Source organism: Narcine bancroftii, chromosome 1 (genome assembly GCF_036971445.1).
Source record: "Narcine bancroftii isolate sNarBan1 chromosome 1, sNarBan1.hap1, whole genome shotgun sequence".
Taxonomy (NCBI): domain Eukaryota; kingdom Metazoa; phylum Chordata; class Chondrichthyes; order Torpediniformes; family Narcinidae; genus Narcine; species Narcine bancroftii.
In genome coordinates, this window is record NC_091469.1 from 87,352,602 (window position 1) to 87,372,210 (window position 19,609).

At 39.5% G+C, this 19,609-nt stretch overlaps 1 protein-coding gene across 11 annotated transcripts in view; it reads right to left on the reverse strand.

Moving 5' to 3' along the window:
• Positions 1-342: 342 nt before the first annotated feature.
• LOC138760976 (astrotactin-2-like) overlaps positions 343-19,609 on the reverse strand; it is a 1,981,947-nt gene continuing 1,962,680 nt past the window's right edge. For all 11 annotated transcript variants that reach the window (XM_069932424.1, XM_069932434.1, XM_069932420.1 and 8 more), the window contains one exon: positions 343-2,095. In XM_069932424.1, coding sequence (XP_069788525.1) covers positions 1,858-2,095 — 238 coding nt within the window. In that variant the 3' untranslated portion in view covers positions 343-1,857. The remainder of the gene's footprint in view (positions 2,096-19,609) is intronic.

Sequence of the window (19,609 nt, forward strand, 5' to 3'; positions counted from 1 at the left end):
ATAAGGATTGCATAAGGTGGAATGTGTGTTTATGGGGGCAGTTTGAAAACCACTGACCTAGAAGGATAAAGAGAAAAGAACAGTTGGTGTTTTGTCTCTTCCCTCAAGTCCAGGCATGTTCTTATCATGCACATATATTTTGGTGAGATAGTGTGAATTGCAACAGAAGAATAAACTGATTTGGCATTTTCACAACAAATAGGGCCAGGACCTGAAGGGACAATGGAATAGAGGATTGAAAGAATGTTGATTTGTAAGAGCCTAAATTCAAATTAGCTTGAGAAGTAAAACTACACATTTTCTTATCCATTGACAAGAAGAGTAAAGATGTGCATAGGATGCATGAAACTCTTTATTTTTATCAAATCAAAGGTAAATTTATTACAGTGAAATCCGATCATACGTCATAACCAATTATCATTGAGTATCAAAACCCATTTCCTATCCAGATTAATTTATCCCATCATAAGTCACACTAAATGTTTTAGTTCAAAGCACCTAAGATAACCACAGTTAACCAGAACTTAAATGTACATTCAAATTGCTTCATTCTTCATCCAGTATTTATTGAATAATTAGTATTAATTAGTTTATGAATATTCCTGACACCAAGTTAGTTCCTTTAAATTCCTATCACCATTGTTTAATTTTCCCTATATCACCCTACTGAATTCATGTCCCATCCTGTGATTTAATTTTCGGATTTGCTGTATCTTCACATGCTCTTACGAGTCGTACTACACACCTCTTCCCCCCCGCATATTCTAGCAATCGCTGGCATGTTGATACTTTTAAATGGTCATATAAATATATATCTGCTCTAGTTCATATGCCCTCTGAAAGAGAAAAATACCTGTTACATCTCACTCCATCAAACCATAAAAAGGAATCAAATACTTCATTGATAAATACCTTCTTTATTGAAGTTGATGACACTGGTATCACCAGATCAAAACTTCAATCTAGTATCTTTTGAAAGATATATTTAGACTCCTTGGTTCTGCAATTAATTTAAAAAAAAATAGCCAACATATATGATAAACTACTACTGTGCACTGGGAACCATTTCACTTTTCAGTCATTTATTCTATTTACTTTCAAGGTCTAGGTTCAAGCATTTTTCAGAAAGTTTAAGCCAGCATTTTACAGCTACCATCAGAAAAATTAAGTCAGTGTGTATTTTTGAACATAATTGCCTTTTTTCCTCAATCTTTCCACTGTATACAGTAAAACACAGTGCATTTTAATGGTGCATTGTGCATTTTATTATTTACAAGTGTGATTTATTAATCTGACTTTTGGATGTTATAAATTGTTAATTATCAGTCATGAGAATTCAGAATTAACTGCAAAAAGTAAGTTATTTTCTTTATCTGGTGCTGGTAATTGATTGAACCCTGCTTTCAATTAAGGTGGTTAAAGTTATAATTTCCACCCATGTTTGGTTCAATTTTTATTGACCTATTAATTCTTCATGTAATTCTGAATCATTTTGTTGAAAAGCTGTGCATGAACTTCTTCAATCAAATTATAAAAAAAACAAAAAAAGTGCTACAGCATTTTGTAATTATGGGAATTTTGGTCAGTTCACTAATTTATGCCCTGTCTCACCAACTTGGTTCATTTTAACAGTTGATTGGAATTAAGCACTTCACATCAACAATCATGTCACTCTAGGTTTATCATTCATTAAACAGTTGGACAACCACCAAAGCCTTGAAAGGCTTATGTTTTACACATGTAAAGTCTGATGAAGATCCCTCTACCATTTGAGATGTAGATTCTTTTCTTTTTGTCTTGCTTCCTTTAAAATTTCAAAAGTTGAGCTCATGATTAAAGTTCACGTGTGAAGTCTTCTCACCACAATTTAGTGTCTTCATAGATATTGCGAGGGACAGACATGAGTTTTTCATCACAAGTCACCTTTGCATCATGTAAGGTGCTATACCAGACCATCCCTGTGGGCCTGGTATTTTCCATTCGACAGATGAAGTACAGAACTGAGTCCATATGGCTCTGAATATAGGCACTGTGTAATAATGATGCACAGCGGTCACTTACGGTGTCCAGTCGCTTTAGAATCAAGTGAGCTTTCCTGGAGTAAGAAATAAAAACAAAGGAGAGAAAGAGAAACAGTAAAGATGGTAACATGATTCTGGCATTGTTTTGAAGTGAAGATTTGAGGTTCATATTTTCATTCTCATATTTCAGAATTGTCTCTCAGCACAGAATAGATTTAAATGAAAATAACTTATTTCAGTAACACTGGTTCTCTTTTAACTAGAGCATTTTCATCAGTATATAGAGAGGAATTGGACTCTCATCTAATAGGCAAGTTAGCACATTTTCTAGTCCACTCCTTAGCTTGTCCAACTTCACCCCTTATACATCTTTCTTACACACACACACACACACACACACACACACACACACACACACACACACACACACACACACACACACACACACACACACACACACACACACACACACACACACACACACTATTAAGTCAAGTGTGAGAGTGACTGCTCTCTGACTTTCACTAAACTAAGCCTTGATCTCATTCCACTACATTACTCCCGTGTTTGGCCCAACCTTGGAGTAGGAGATCAAAAGGGACTAGAAACCCACTCTCCTACAATGTGACTAATATTGATAATTTTCCAGGTTCCATTACTTTAAAAATGACTGAGTGTGAATTAGTTGGAGAAAGTTAGAAGAAATATTCAGTTGTGTTTCCCAAATCTGATTTGGAACACAAACCAGCCCATACTGAGGTGTGTCTGCCAACAATTCCTGCTGATATTACAGCTCCTTTGAAAATTGCAGGAAGAGTTAATTCCATAAAATGTGTCAGCCACTGCAAGGGAAAATTCTACATAAGGAAATTATTTGGTTTTCCTTAGTTACTTAAATATTATGAATAAACATGTTACTCTTCCAGCTCCATGAAATCTTTTTACTTGTGTTATTGCTATATGATTGTGTATTTGGTTTTCTTTACTTGAATTTACCTGGAATTTTTAGAAGTCAGAAATAATTAGAAAATTCTAAATCAATAATAAGAGATGCACTGGTCAAAATGTATGCAGTAGCCTTTTATTTATTTTTCTTTGTATAATTAAATTGATCCTTGGCAATGAGCCTTTTTGAAAATAGTTTTTTTTCAAAGGAAATAAAACAGTTTCCTTTTATGGTTTTTCAAGATTTTTTCACGCAAGAGCTTTATGACATCACATTTAGGGAACTAATTGGCAGGGGTTCCTGTGCTTTACCGCTTGAGGGAGCTAAACGTTTGCTGTCATTTGCCCGAGACAATTTCAGGGACCTGGCCATGTGTCATTTGAGTTCTGTACTTTTGCCTCAACCAATTCCCCAAATAATATCTGCAGTAAATATTAGCCATTAATAATAACTTGCATTCTTAATTTAAAAATGTAGAATTATTTTTCAAATATAAATTTATTCTGAATTATACAGGTAAACAGAACTATTACATTTTTTTTCCAAATGTAATTGGAAAAATCTGACGAGAGATTTCTACATACTGTACCTAAGTGATCAATGATAAGAAGCAGAGTATATTGAATAAGAAAATATTCGATAAAACATTATTAATTCATTCATTTTTATGGGTAAGCCTTTCTTTGGAATCACGGCAATCCAAATCATGTTGATCTACTCCATTGTATTGTTGGCAGATTCCTTGATCATATCCAGAGACAATAGGGGAATGGTAATCTGTGATGTTACACTTTGAAAGGTACTTGCAACTTTATATAGAAACCTTTTTCAGCCATTGTCTTTAATTCATAATATTTTATGAAGGTCTTTTCACATAAAATTGAATAAAATGTCTAGACCTGATGATAATCCTATCAAAGAATATAATATAGACCTTGGAGAGAAACATAGAAGTCAACAGATGCTGTGATTGTAGAAAAAAACACAGTAAATACTGAAGGAACTCAGCCAGTCTTGCAGCATCCATAGGAGGTAGAGATATATTACCGATGTTTCGGGCCTGAGCCCTTCTTCAAAAGCTCTTTTGATTGACTGGTCACTTGGCTTCCCTGCAGTGAATGTCAATGTCACCTTCACATTTCCAACCATAGTTTGGCTAAGATATGGCACATTGTTTATTGGAATGGAGGACATTTTTATTAAATTAGAACAATGACAGCAACAAAATAACTTGGTAAACTGCTTCTTTAATAATCAGATCCACATTTTACTTCAAAAAGATGGTGAAGAAAAATGACAATTTATCTATTCTGTTCTTTGCCATCACCTATCATAGCCTGTGTATGGTCTGTGAAAATAACATGAAGCCAAGAAGTCTCTGGTCTTCTGAATCTGCACCATCAAACACACCAGGCTATTGTATTCCCTTCACATTCTTGACAAGTTCTCTCAGATTCTACCACTCTGCTGGAGGCAAGTAACAGTGGCTAATTAACCTCTCAGCCTAGCTCTCTTTGTGGGACAGGGGGAAACTCACACACCACAGGGAGAATGTGGAGTCAGGATCAAATATGTGTCACCTGACCAGTGAGGCAGCAGCCATACAACTGTGTGTCATCCTGTGAATAGAGCCATACAGCAAAGAACAGGCCTTCAGCATAACCAGTCCCTGCCTGCCAAGTTGATATTTTGGACGTCTCATTGACCTGTAATTGGTCTATACCACTCTCAGCTCTTCCTATCCATATATTTCCAAATGTGTTTGCGTTTTGTAATTGTGCCAGCTTGTTTAGCTTTCTCTGTCAGCTCCTTCCAGAAACGAACTCCCTCTGAGTGAAAAGGTTGTTCATCAGAGCCCTTTTAAATCTTTCCCCTCTCACATTGCATCTATGTTCCCCTCTCACATTGCATCTATGTCTCCTAGTTCTCGAATCACCAATCCTGGGAACAAAAGACTGTGATAATTTACACTATCATTTAACAACCTCTACGCCTCCTCCCTCAGCCTCCTACACTGTGTTGAGTAAAAACCCACCCTCTCCAACTTTTCTCAGTTATTCAAGCCCTCCAATTCTGGCAACACCTTGTGTAATCTCCTTTGTACCCCTTCCAACTTACTGATATCCATCCCACAGCTGAGTGACCGAAAATGTACACAGTGCTCTAAATGTGGTCTCATCAATGTGTTATAAAGATGTATTGTGATCCCGTGTTTATGCTCAGTATTATCATCCCAAACGCTTTCTTCAGTACCCTGTCCACTTGAGTTACCACTTTCATGGAATTGTGCACATGTACCCCATTCCACAACACTCTCCAGGGCCCAACCATTTACTGAGTTTAGGATGATAAAGTTACATTCTTTAAATTCAGGACGAGTCAATTTCTAACCCAAAGCCAGAGCAAGATTAACATCAGAACTGTATTTATCCAAAAACATTTTTTTAGCTATAAAAGTAATTTTCTTCACAACAAACACAAAGTACAAAATAAAATTTCATGAATATATTTTCACATTAACCACTTTGATAGTTAATGAGTTAGCTTTGTAAGAAATGTCGGGCAATCTAACATTTCTTGTTTCAGTGGTCAGATGATATAGAAGAACAATAACTTTGCATGCTTATCTGTATCTCAAGGACATTTGAATAACATGGCTCATCTTGAGCTCACAAAAGGTAACAAGGAGTTGTTTACATGAAAGCAAGCAACTGATGAGCTCTGAAAACAATATGGTGCCAGGAACTATATAGTCTTTAAGTTTAGTTTGGAAAATGGACTTGCTGTTGAAATACACCACTTGGATTAATTAAAAAAAATAAAGTGGAAGAATCTGACAAAAGTGCAGACTACTGTAGATGGAAGGTGTGTCGTCAATCAGGAACAGGTACATAAATTTGCAGATCTGTTTGAAGGAACTGGAAAGCTAGAATTTGTAAGTACATCCCCAAAGGAGTGTTTCAGTTAACCTTGACACTTAGAAAATAATTGAACTAAGAATTAGAAAGGAATTGAAGAATTTTTGCAAAATAATAGTTTCCTCTGAAGTACACCTATCCTTCAACAGAGTTCCTGCCATTCATACCCTATCATTCAATACACCCAAGGTCACCATTCAACAGCAGCTCCATCGGAGACGTTAGATCCACACCTATCATCAAGATTAGATTTGAGGTTGGGAAACCTGGAAAAAAAAAGTTCATGAGCTTAATTATACCAATGACCCTTCACAATCTATAATCATCCTGACTAAAGAATGGAACACCAGTAGAGGACCTGCATGCAGACAATCCCAAGAACTGTTCTGCACAGTGGGCACAGTTGGTAGAGCATGGAGTTTCCACATCTTTCCTGTGACTATCCATTTCTGTGTGTGCTTTAGTTGCCTCCAGCTCACCAAAGGGTTTTGGGTTGGTAAATTGTTTGGTTATCCAGCGCAAAGGTAAGTGGTAGAATCTTGGAGAAGACAAGTTTATTGTCATTTGATTGCACAAGTACAAGCCAGCAAAACTGCATTCTCTGGTTCTTGGTGCAAAAACATGCAGACACACAACCAAACATAACACAAATACAGACAAGCAATACATATGCAAGTATACACACACACTCTCTCTCTCTCTCTCTCTCTCTCTCTCTCTCTCTCTCTCTCTCAAAATAAATAAATAAATAATAGATTTTGCTTCATGAGCATGACATTTTCAGACTGCTAGGTACGGGCAGTTCCTTTAGTCGTTCAGCATTCTCACTGCCTGTGGGAAGAAGCTGTTCCTCAGCCTGGTGGTGCTGACTCCGAATGGGAGCAGCTGAAAGATGCTATGTGTGAAGTGGAAGGAGTCCTCAATGATTTTGTGCACCCTCTCCCTGTAGATCACCTTGATGGGGGTGGGGGGAGAGGTGAGGGAAGGGGGACTCTAGTGATTGGCTCTGCCACACTTATGATCTGGCAGATTGACTTTCGATCAATATCTCGGCAGCAACTGTACCACACAGTAATGTAGGATGCTCTCACTAGTAGAAGGTTGACATGATCGGTTGGGGGAAGGGGTCCATATAATGGAAAACAGCAAAGAGAAGGGCTGTCCGCATATAGAGAAGGCATTTAGACAAAGTTTGCGAGTTTGCAGGTGGAAATATAGGTGATTGAGAAGGAAAAGGATCAGTGCCATGATGGGGGGAGGGGGGGGGAGATGATGGTAATAAATAATAGAGTTATCTGTAAAGATGGGGATAAGCAGAAGGTAAAATGTGGGAAATCTCCAAAATGTATTTACTTTAATGCTAGGAGTATTGTAAAGGAAGGAGAATGAGCTGAAGGGGTGGATAGACACTTGGCAGTATGATGTGGTGGCGATTAGTGAGACGTGGTTGCAGGAGGGTTGTGACTGGCAGCTAAATATTCTGGGATTTTGCTGCTTTCGGTGTGATAGAATTTGGTAAGAGGGATGGTGTGGAATTGCTCGTCAGGGAAAATATTACAGCAGTGCTGATGCGAGATGGATTGGAGGGCTCGTCAAAGGAGGTAGCATGGGTGGAGTTAAAAAATGAAAAAGGATAAGTGACAATTATACTGGTGAATTATAGACCACCTAGTGGGGAGTGAGAAATAGAGGAGCAAATGTGTAAGGAAATTGCTGAGATTTGTAATAAGCACAGGGTTATATTAGTGGGTTATATTAATCTTCCTAATATAGATTGGGAAACACATTCTGTGTTGGATTAGAACTTGTAAAATGTGTACAGGATAGTTTATTACTGCAATATGTTGAGGTACCCACTTGAGAAGGGGCAATGTTGGGGAATGAGATAGGGCAGGTGACTGAGGTGTGTATTGGGGAGCACTTCAGATCCAGTGATCATGGTACTATTAGTTTCAATATAATTATGTAAAGCGATAGGTTTGGTCCAAAGATTAAGTTTTTTGAGTGGGTAAAAGACAGATTTCAAGAAATGAGAAGGGATTTGCAAGAACTGGTTTGGACTGATATGTTTTATGGGAATAGTTAGAGAAGAATTGGAGGTCATTGTTAGGTGAGATTTTGAGGGTGCAGAATCTTTATGTTCCTGTTAGGATAAAAGGCAGAACCAAAAGTTCAAGAGAGCTGTGGTTTTCAAGGGAGATTAGAAAGTTGGTTTGAAATAAAAGGGAGACCTACATTAAATATAAGAAACAAGGTAAAGACGAGATGCTTGGAAAATACATGGATTGTAAAAAGAAGCTTAAGAAAGAAATTAGGAAAGTGAAAAGAAGGTATGAGGTGGCTATAGCGAACAGGGTGAAAGTAAATCCGAAGGGTTTTTAAAAATATGCAAATAGCAAAAGAAGAGTGAAAGAAAAAATTGGTCCCTTAGAAAATCAGAGCGGACAAATGTGTGCAGAGCCAAATGAGATGTGGGAGATATTGAATGAGTTCTTCTCTTTGGTATTCACTAGAGAAAAGGATATGGAATCGTGTAAGATAAGAGAAGCAAAAGGGGTGATGATGGAAAATGTAGGGATTAGGAAAGGGGGGGGGGGGCGTTGGAACTTTTGAGGCATATAAAGGTGGATAAGTCTCCAGGTCCTGATATAATTTTCCCCAGGACCTTGAAAGAAGTCAGGGAGGAAATAGCAGAGGCTCTGACAGTGATTTTTCAACAGTCACTAGAGGGGGGCATGGTGCCGCAGGATTGGCATATAGCAAACGTAGTTCCTCTGTTTACAAAGAGCTCCAGGTGTAGGCCCAGCAATTATAGGCCAGTAAGTTTGATGTCGGTAGTCGATAAACTAACGTAAAGTATTCTTAGAGATAATATGTATAAGTATCTAGAGAGGCAGTGACTGCTCAGGAACACCCAACATGAGTTTGTGCAGGGAAGGTCATGTTTGACAAATCTTGTTGAATTTTTTGAGGAGGTGACTAGGAAGGTTTATGAGGGTAGATGTAGTTTATATGGATTTCAGTAAGGCCTTCGATAAGTTTCCACATGGAAGGTTAGTATGGAAGGTTCAGGTGCTTGGTATTAATGTTGAGATAGTCAGATGGGTTCAATGGCGGCTAGAAGGTAGATGCCCGAGCATCATTGTGGATAACTGTTTGTCAGAATGGAGGCCGGTGAAGAGCAGTGTGGCTCAGGGATCAGTGTTGGGTTCCTTGTTGTTTGTCATTTACATTAATGATTTGGACGATGGAATGGTAAATGGGTTAGTAAATATGCAGACGATACAAAAATAGGGAGAGTTGTGGATAGTGAAGATGGTTTTTAGAGACTGCAGAAGGATTTGGACTGGTTAGAAGAGTGGGTTGAAAGATGACAGATGAAGTTTAATACTGATAAGTGTGAAGAGCTTCATATTGTGAAGAATAATCAAAACATGACATATTCATTGAAGGGGAGGGCATTGAGGAATGCAGAGGAACAGAGAGATCTTGGAATAATGGTTCATCATTCTTTGAAAGTGGAATTTCATGTGGATAGAGCAGTAAAGAAGACTTTTGGTATGCTGGCCTTTATAATTCAAAAAGCATAGAATATAGGAAAGAGTTGGGGGGTAATGTTGAGACTATTCAAGGAATTGGTGAGCCTTAATTTGGAATACTTTGTGCAGTTCTGGTCCTCAAATTAAAGAAAGAATATCAATAAGGTAGAGAGGATGCAGAGAAGATTTACTAACATGTTTCCTGGATTGCAGTATCTAGAAATCAAGGAAAGATTGATTAGACTGGATCTTTATTAATTGGAGCATAAAAGTTGAGGGGGAATTTGATAGTTATTTAAAATTATGAGGGGGATAGATAGAGTAGATGTGAATAGGCCATCCTCCCTGAGGGTAGGAGAGATTGGAATGAGGGGGGTCATAAGTTTAGGGATAGGGGGCAAAAGTTTATAAGTAACATGAGAGGGAACTTCTTCACTCAGAGAGAGGTGGCTGAGTGGAATGACCTTCCACTTTAACAATTAGCTTGACTTAACAGAAGGATAAAACCAGAGCTCTTAAATTCCCTTCCTTTTTTTATATTACAAAGAGATTGACATCGATTAATGGGATTTAATTTCTAACAGAATAGTTAACCTGCTGACTGCAGGCAGTGACAAATAAGTAGTTTCTGGTTCTGATTCATCAATTTGTGTTTTCTATTTATTAATGAAAGCAGCACCAAATGCTGGAAATGAATTGGAAATTATTACTGCTTTACAAAATTCCTCGACATCCTTGCTTTCCTTTTCTTTACATAGGGGTTTACAAGGATGAAAATATTTTCATATTGTTAGGTCTGCTTTGTTCATGAATGAGTGAGACAAACACCAGACTGAGTCGAAATCAGGGTTCTTTGTTCTTTATTACCGGATTGTAACACTTGCGACTAACAATGTTAGTCGGAGAATGCATTCTGCCGTTATCAGCAAAATGGTGATTTTTTATACCCTTGGATACGTGCTTAGAACATCATCATATCATTACTTGTCCAATGACTAAAACTGTTGCTATCCTTTCCCTGCTAGCTTCCTGCCTCTCAATCCATCAATGTCTCTCTTATCTTGTAAGTACAAGGATGCATTCACATCTTGTTACAGCCCTGTACAGGGTAACTCCTTACACATTCCCATCTCATGATGTTTTACCTTACAATATGCAGAGCATTTGTACTAAAGGAGTTTAGAAGAATGAGGGAGAAGACTTAGAAGAATGAGAAAAAAGACTGAAACCTATTAAATGCTGAAAGGTGGAGTGGTTGTGGAGACAATGTCTCATCTGGTGGGGAGTCTGGGATGAGAGGGAACAGCCTCAGAATACAAAAACATCCCTTTAGAACAGAGATGTGGAAGAATTTCCTCATCCAAATTGTGGAATTTGTTGAATTTGTTGCTGTGAACGGCTATGGAAGCCAAGTCATTGGGGAGCTGTAAGTAGGAGGTACATATGTTCTTGATCAGGAAGGGAATCTAGGTTTATAGAAAGAAGGCAGGAGAATAGGGTTCAAAAGGTTTGTCAATCAGCCATAATGGAATGGTGGGGCAGACTCAATGGGCCAAACTGCCCAATTCTGCTCCTATGTCTTTTGTAAAGCCCGAAACTTCAGTTATGTATACCTGCTTTTGCTACATGAAGGACACTGTTTGACCTGCTGAGTTTCTCCAGCATTTTGTGTTTTTACTCCTATATCTTATGGTGTTATGCTGTCTGTTCTTTTTGTTTTGGTTACACTTACTACATTAGCAAATGAAACATGCGAAGAAATTTATGATAGTCTGCCACAGAAAATGGACCTTTCAGCTCTGATGTTGCCACTCCACACATTTACAACTAAAGGATGGTTATGTTTAGTGTAGCGGTTAGTGCAATGCTATTACAGTGGCAGCGACCAAGATTTGAATCCACTGCATCATCTGTAAGGAGTTTGTACATTCTTCCCATGCCTGCAAGGGTTTCCTCTGGGTGCTCCAATTTCCTCCCACCCTCCAAATACATACAGGGGTTAGTTAGTAGGCTAATCTGGGTGTAATTGGGTTTAAATGGCTGGATTTGGCTTTTACCGTGCTGTAAATAAAATTTAAACTCAAGAATTAATTTAATGAGAGAAACACCTGATTTGATCCAAATCACATAGATTTTGAAATTTAGCATAAATACAATTTTTGAATATAAAAAAGGAATACATAAAAATGGCATCAAGGCATATTGCATAGTCTTTCTATCTTCTGAATTAGGTTAATAAGTTATAGTGTTTAGTTTGTGTTGGAATTGTTAATGTTGACCATTAATGTATTGGAACATGTACATTTGTCTTCATAGAACTAACATCGAACCTGTGGCATTTTTACTTAAATGACAGTGATATAACATCTGACATCCATAATTCCAACTATGTGTTGGCACAAATGCATGAATTCCCCACAGCCATTCTATAATCCAATACTGCCTCCAACAAAGATCCTATTACCTAAAGGGTAATTATCGTTGATCACATAAGCTGTATGATTCATTAACAGCAGAAGAGAACCTTCCCAAGGAACACACTAAGAGAGTGCATGGGGATAGGCGAGTGAGAGGAGAAAGTGTTTGCTGCACCTCAGTCACAGAAGAAAACTGGAAGCATCATGCCCTCTTTCACATTTGAGTTGCTGCGGTAGGTTTAAATGACATTGCACATGTTGGGTTGCAGTGAAGATTGATTAGATGAAATTAATTTGAAAAGAAGATTGATTCAGAGCCAAGTAAATAGAATATTCATAGGATAGAATTAGGGGAGCTGAAGCTCAATATCCCACAAGCTCTTTATTTATAGGGTTTGCACAAAATGAATAGAATACAAGAAATATTATTCAGCTTTAAAAAGCAGAAGTCAGAAATCTGATATTCAGATTTAATGACCCGCCAGTTTGACATCAATGGTAAAATTAATTTAGAGAGAGTATTATAAAGGTAAGAATGGAAGTTCTTCAAACAGAACAAAGGCTATAATTCAAACCAACTTAGTTTGTCAAATGTAGTTTAGACTTAACCCAAATCATTTTCAAACTCCTTTGAACATGTAACAAACCTGCTGGATGAGGGCATGTTTTGGACATCTCTTTAATAGAATTTCAGAAGAGATTTGAGAAAGGGCTTTGCATGAATTACAGATAGATATGGAAAGGAGGAAAGGTAACATCAAGAAGAAACAATTTCAATGAAAAAACTGTCATTAGCTGAGATTCTTGGGTTCTGTAGCTTAGAATACACAGTGATGCTCCTAATGAAGCAATGAAATAGATGATGTCAACATTTTCCAATTGCTCTCTGAATTAAGAAAGGTTGGGAATAATTTTCAAAACACCATGAAAGGGTAAGGTTACCTTTTCATAGAACATGTTTGGATTTCCAGGCTCTGATTCGAGTTGACATTAGATATCGTTTGGTGTTCACCCCCTTGATGAAGTTAACACAAATGGCACGTCACACCCCTTCAGATCAAGGTGCAGAGGCTTGTCCCATTCCTTTGCTACACCTGCATCCTTTGCCCAAATTTTGTGGGTACACTGTCCAATTGGACTCCTTGGCCTGTGATGAGACAGTCCCAAGATTTGGAGCCCTGGGATGGGTGAATAAGTTCTCAATGAGTTCGTTCAGATTTTAAGCAACTGGAGACTATGAGTCAGACCTCAAGACTTTTACGAGATGGTGTTCTTTCACTGACACTTTTTTCCACCTACATTGCTGCTCCAACACATTCTCCAGGTCCAAAGACTGATTTTTCAGAAAACCCAGTGCTTCATCACAACACTGTTGCAGCGCCAGCAACCTGGGTTCAAATCTGGCACTGTCTATGAGGAGTTGGTACATTTTACCTGTGTCTGCATAGGTTTCTTCCTTGTGCTCTGGTTTCCTCCCACCCTCCAAAAACGAAGAGGGTTAGTAGGGAATCTAAGTGTAATTGGGTAGCACAGGTTTAAATGACTGGATTCTGCTTCTACCGTGCTGCAAAAATATTTTAAATTTTTAAATTTAAAGTCCAGAATTAATTTAATGGGAGAAGCACTTGATTTGGTCTACATCATGTAGGAATATCTTGAGATTTTGAAATGTGCCTTAAATACAATTTATGAATATAAAAAAAAGGAATATAAAAATGGTACCAAGGCACGTTGCATTTTCTTTCTATCTTCCGAATTAGGCCAATTTCAAGTATGGTGTTTGGCTTGTGTTGGAATTGTTACTGTTAACCATATATGTATTGGAACTTGTACATTTGTATTAATAGAACTACCATCGAAACTGTGGCATTTTTAATTAAATGGCAATGTTATAACATCTGACATCCATAATTCAAATTATGTGTTATAGCAATGGTTTAGTGCAAATGCAAGAATTCCCTCAGCCATCCTATAATCCAAAGGTGCTTCCAACACTCCTCCAGGTGCTCCAGTTTCCTGCCACCTTTCAAAACGTATAGGGGTTGTAGGTCAATTTGGTGTAATTGGGCTGCACGGGCTGGATGGCTGAAAGGGTCTGTTGCCATGTTGTATGTCTCAATAAAAAAATGATTATTTCTCAAAATATGGCTGATACCTAATTATTTTTTTCCATTCAGTGGAATCCATTGGTGAGGCCAAATTTGGAGTTCTAAACTCCTTTGGAATGCTGTGTGCAGTTTTGGTCACCAAATTATAGGAAGGATATAAACAAAATAGAGAAAGTGCAGAGAAGGTTCACGAGAATGTTGACAGGATGTCAGGGTTTGAGTTACAGAGAAAGGTTGAACAGTCTGGGGCTTTTTTCTCTGGAGCGTAGAAGATTGAGGGGGGATTTCATGGTGGTGTTCAAGATTTTAAAAGGGACAGAGAGAGTCAACGTGGATAGGCTTTTTCAATTAAGAGTGGGGGATATTCAAACCAGAGGCCATGGTTTGAGATTGAAGAGGGAAAATTATAAGGGGAACATGAGGGGAAATTTCTTCACGCAAAGGGTGGTTGGGATGTGGAATAAGCTTCAGGCAGAGGTGGTTGAAGCAGGGACGTTATTTACATTTAAGGAAAGACTGGATAATTACATGGAGGGGAGAGGATTGGAGGGGTATAGACCAGGTGCTGGTCAGTGGAACTAGGAGGGTGGGGATTTGTTCCGGCATGGACTAGTAGGGCCAAACTGGCCTGTTCTGTGCTGTATATGGTTATATGGTTATGTGTTGTCTGCTCAACAATATTTCTATGTATCTAAGCCCTGTGTTCATCACACTGCTCATAGATTGAATACTTCATCACAACATTAATGGAGAGAGTTTTGGCATCAGTTCAAAGTACCTACTTTTCATATTTTTGGGGATGTTGGCCTCTCATCTGGAAGAATGTTGCTATCTTTGCCTAAAAACATGATAAAACCACTGAGGTCCAATGGAGAGGTGATGACACAACAGAGGGTTAACAGTGGGTCTGGAGTCACATTTAAAACTAACTAGAAGAGGTTGGTGGATATCTTACCCTTGAAAGCATTGATGAATTAAATGTTCTTACTACAATCAGAATCAGAATTTATTGTCATGAACATCTCACAAAATTTCTTGTTTTGCAGTGGCATTTACATAAACCACTTTACCAAATAAATGAAAATAGTACAAGAGAAAGAAAAAAGTCAAAGTAAGGCAGTGTCTGTGGTTCATTGATCATTCAGGAATCTAATGACAAAGGAAAAGAAGCTCTCCTTGACCACTGAGTGCTCATCTTCGGGCTCCTGTACCTTTTCCCCAATGGTGGCAGAGTGAAGAGGGCATGATGTGGATGGTGGAGGTCCATCAATTTTCGTATCATCTGAAAACTTACTAACCAGGACATCACCATCCTAATCCAAGACATTACATACATATTTAAAACATGAAGGTCTCAGCACTGATTGATGCAGTACACTACTGGTTGCAGACTTCTAGTCAGACATATATCCATCCTGACGCATGGTCTCCTATCACCAATCCAATCTCGTTTGCCAACATTCCTTGGATCCCTTGTGCCTAGCATTTCTGGATCATCTTACCAAGTTGGATCTAGTCAAAAGATTTACTGATGTCCTTGTGAACCATGTCTACTGCTGCGATTTCATGAAGTTTCTTAGATTCCTCCTCGAAATACTCAATCTGATCTGTAAGACATGATTTCCTTTGTACAGAACTATGGTGAATCTTCCCAATAAGTCTCTGCCAACCACGTGAGAGTGAAAGAGTGTGTATTAGCTTTGTTTCAAATATTGAATGAAACAGCATGTTGAAGGTATCGCGGTCACTGCTAACTCATTTGTTCATCAATGAATTAATGCATAAAACAAGCCTACTGTAAATGTGTTTCATGTTGGCAGTCTTGTACATTGTATTTTGTATGGAGCCAAGGCACATTTGTGTCATTTTGTTAACTGCCATGGTAGAGGTCCAGAAGCCAACAGATGGCTCAACTTTTTGACACACTAGTTAAACAGAAAGAACAGTGAAACATAATCACATGTACTTTGCTCTTGTCAATGGAGCATTTCTGTGTAATGCATTCATTATACTGTTTCCTTACAGTCTTGCTTACATTTGAGAATTGACCAATTCTTGAATTTTGTGAATGAGTTTAACAGTGAAGATTTTTTTTTTTGCTTTGTACCTTTGAAACTGACAAAAAGGGCAAAAGGAAATGCTTTGTACTTGCCCTAGAAGGGGAGACTCTGAAATTGCATGCAGGTTTAAGTGGCAGGGAAGCACAAAGGCCAAACAAATCAGACAGAACAATTGATTCCAGGGTCACAATTTAGTCTCTGGAATGGAAAATCTGAGGAGTATGGTTCAGAGATTCCCTTCCCTGGGAATTACGGGAAGCTTGTTCATAGACCACAGGCCACAGCTCCTACTTTTCCAACCATTTTAATGAACATGAGCAGAACGAAAGGCAAGATTCCATGAGTTATCAACCCACACCCTCTCTGGACACTGCTTCTCACAGGGAGTGGCAATTAAATACAATGTCGATGAAATAGTGATTCATACAATAATGTCAGTAATTAAAAACATTTTCTGTACTGCTCTGTGCTTTGATGTGAAGGAGAAACTTCTGGCCTTGATTCATGACATGTGAAACATTATTTAATGGCTTAATACCCACCATATTCTCCTTTTACATTTAATGAGCATCAACGGCCTATCAAAGCTAAAATCAGAGCAGCAACATGTGCTGGATATGATTTGATTACATTCCATAAGATATTCCCCACTGACCCATCTGAGGATGTGACCCTCCTCCTCATGAACAACAGCACACTCTCAAATAAAATGGCTAGAATGTCTCCCCCATTGAGAAGAAGAAGCAGAGGAGATGATCCTATAGGATGGTGACCACAGCGGCAGACCAGCAAAGGGCTCAGTGGCTGAGGGACTCACACCGGCTGCAGGTGACTTGCAGTTGGGGCACCCGCACAGGCTGTGGGTTAGTGGTAACTGGCTCATGGGAACCAGGTATTGGAGCCGGGATTCGAGAGGGTGACCATATCTGTGCCAGGTGCAAGGAGGTGGGGTTCCTTAGGGGCCGAGTTGAGGTACTGGAGCTCCAACTAGATGACCTTAGGCTCACCAGAGAGTGTGAGGAGGTTGGTGACAAGACCATAAACATTTCCACAGGACATACCTGCAGGGGATGTAATGAGACACAAGCATTTAGGAAAAAAATTAAAGAAATGGAGATGCAGCTAGATAATCTGAGGCTAATCAGAGAGAGCGAGGAATTTATTGATTCAACACTCAGGGAAGTGCTTACCCCTGGATTGGGGGGGTCAGGAAAGTGGACTACTGTCAGGAGTGGGGCAAAAGTTGCTAGCTCAGTGGAGAGCACCCCAGTGGCTACAGATCTTAGCAACGAATATACAGTATTGGATGAAGTAGGGGAAGATAACCTGCCAGAGGTAGCGCCAAAGGAGACAGTGGTACGGAAGGAGAAGAAGGGAAACAAGGTGGTCATTGGGGACTCCATTGTTAGGGGAACGGACAAAAGATTCTGCGAACCTGACAAGTGTTCCCGTATGGTGTGTTGCCTCCCAGGAGCCAGGGTACGTGATGTCTCGGATAGGGTTCAGAGTATCCTGGGGGGGGGGAAGGAGACCGGCCAGAGGTCCTGATACACGTGGGCACAAATGACGTAGATAGATCGAAGGAGGAGATCCTGAAGAGAGACTACCGTGAGCTCGGAAGGAGGTTGAGAAGCAGGACCTCCAGGATTGTAATCTCGGGGCTGCTTCCTGTACTGTGCGAGGGTGGGGGCAAGAATAATAAAATCAAGAGGTTAAACGTGTGGCTGAGGGAATGGTGCAGAGTGCAGGGATTCAGGTTCATTGACCATTGGGATCTCTTCTGGGGAAGACGGGACCTATACAGGAGGGATGGTTTACACCTGAATGCGAAGGGGGCCATTATACTGGCAGTTAGGTTTAATAAAGCTGTCGGAGCTGATTTAAACTAATTTGGCAGGGGGAAGGGAACAGGACTGATAGGGAAGAAGATAGGAGAGAGAATATAGGGGTGGTTCCGATAGACGGTGAAACAATAAGGAATAAGGGAGCTAAAAGTGATAGGAGAATAAGAACGAATGCACCAAGAACCAAGGTGGAGGGAGAAAGGAGGTATGGCATCAAGGTATTGTGTATGAAGGCAAGGAGTGTAAGAAATAAAATGGATGAGCTTGAGGCGCAAATGGCGATGGGAGGTTATGACATTGTCGGAATAACGGAGTCATGGCTGCGGGAAGGGCAGGATTGGGAAATAAATGTTCCAGGGTACACGTCCTTTAGAAAGGACAGAAAGTTAAGAAGAGGAGATGGGGTAGCTCTGTTGGTAAGAAATGAGATTCAGGCGTTTGAAAGGAAGGACATTGAAACAGGTGAGGTACAGTCTGTTTGGATTGAATTAAGAAATTGCAAGGGCAAGAGGAATATAATGGGGGTCATTTACAGGCCTCCGAAAAGTAGCTCAGATATCGGTAGTAGTATAAATCAGGAATTAAGAGTGGCATGTCAAACTGGTAGCAATACGGTAGTTATGGGGGACTTCAACATGAAGGTGGACTGGGATAATCAGACGGGGGCAGGAACACAAGAGAGCGAGTTTATAGAATGTCTACGAGATACTTTCTTGGAACAGCTAGTGGAGGAACCTACCAGGGGGAAGTCGATTCTGGACTGGGTGCTGTGCAGCGACGCAGACTTAATAAGTGACCTTGATGTAGGGGAGCCATTAGGGAATAGTGACCATGGTATGGTTACTTTTAAGCTGCAATTAGAAAGGGAAATGGAAAGGAAGTCGGAAGCATCTGTACTTCAGTTAAATAAAGGGAATTTTGCAGCTATGAGGGAGGAGCTATCCAAAATAAAATGGGAAGATACACTAGCTGGGAGGACAACTGGGGAAAAATGGCAGGTTTTTATGGACATTTTTCACAGGATTCAGGACAAATTTATTCCAAAGTGGAGGAAAGGCTCTAGGAGATGCAAATGGCAGCCCTGGCTAACTAAGGAAATCAAGTGCATTATCAAGTCCAAAGGGAGTAATTATAAGATAGCGAAGCGGAGTGGGAAACTAGAGGATTGGGAAACCTTCAAAGAACATCAGAGGGTAACTAAGAAAGCCATAAGAGACGGGAAAATGAAGTACGAGAGGAAATTAGCAGATAATATTGCGGAGGATAGCAAAAGCTTTTTAAAGTATGTGAAGAGGAAGAAATTGGTTCGGTCTAAAATTGGCCCTTTGAAAATGGGCAAGGGTGAAATTATTACCGGAAACAAGGAGATGGCAGAGGAATTTAACAAATACTTTGCAACTGTCTTCACCAAGGAGGATATAGGTTATAGTCAGTTAGGGGGTAGTGGTCATGTGGTACCAAGAGACTTGGGGAACTTTACTGGGGAGGTAGGGGATCTAATGGATATCCGGATCCAGAAGCAGGAGGTTATGAGTAAATTGTTGGGACTGAGGGCTGATAAATCCCCAGGGCCTGATGGGCTGCATCCTAGGGTGCTTAAAGAGGTGGCTATGGAAATTGTGGAGGCACTGGTCGACATTTTCCAAAGTTCCATAGATTCCGGGGAGGTCCCTGAGGATTGGAGAGTGGCTGATGTGGTGCCGCTTTTTAAGAAAGGAGGGAGGGAGAAAACGGGAAATTATAGACCGGTTAGCAT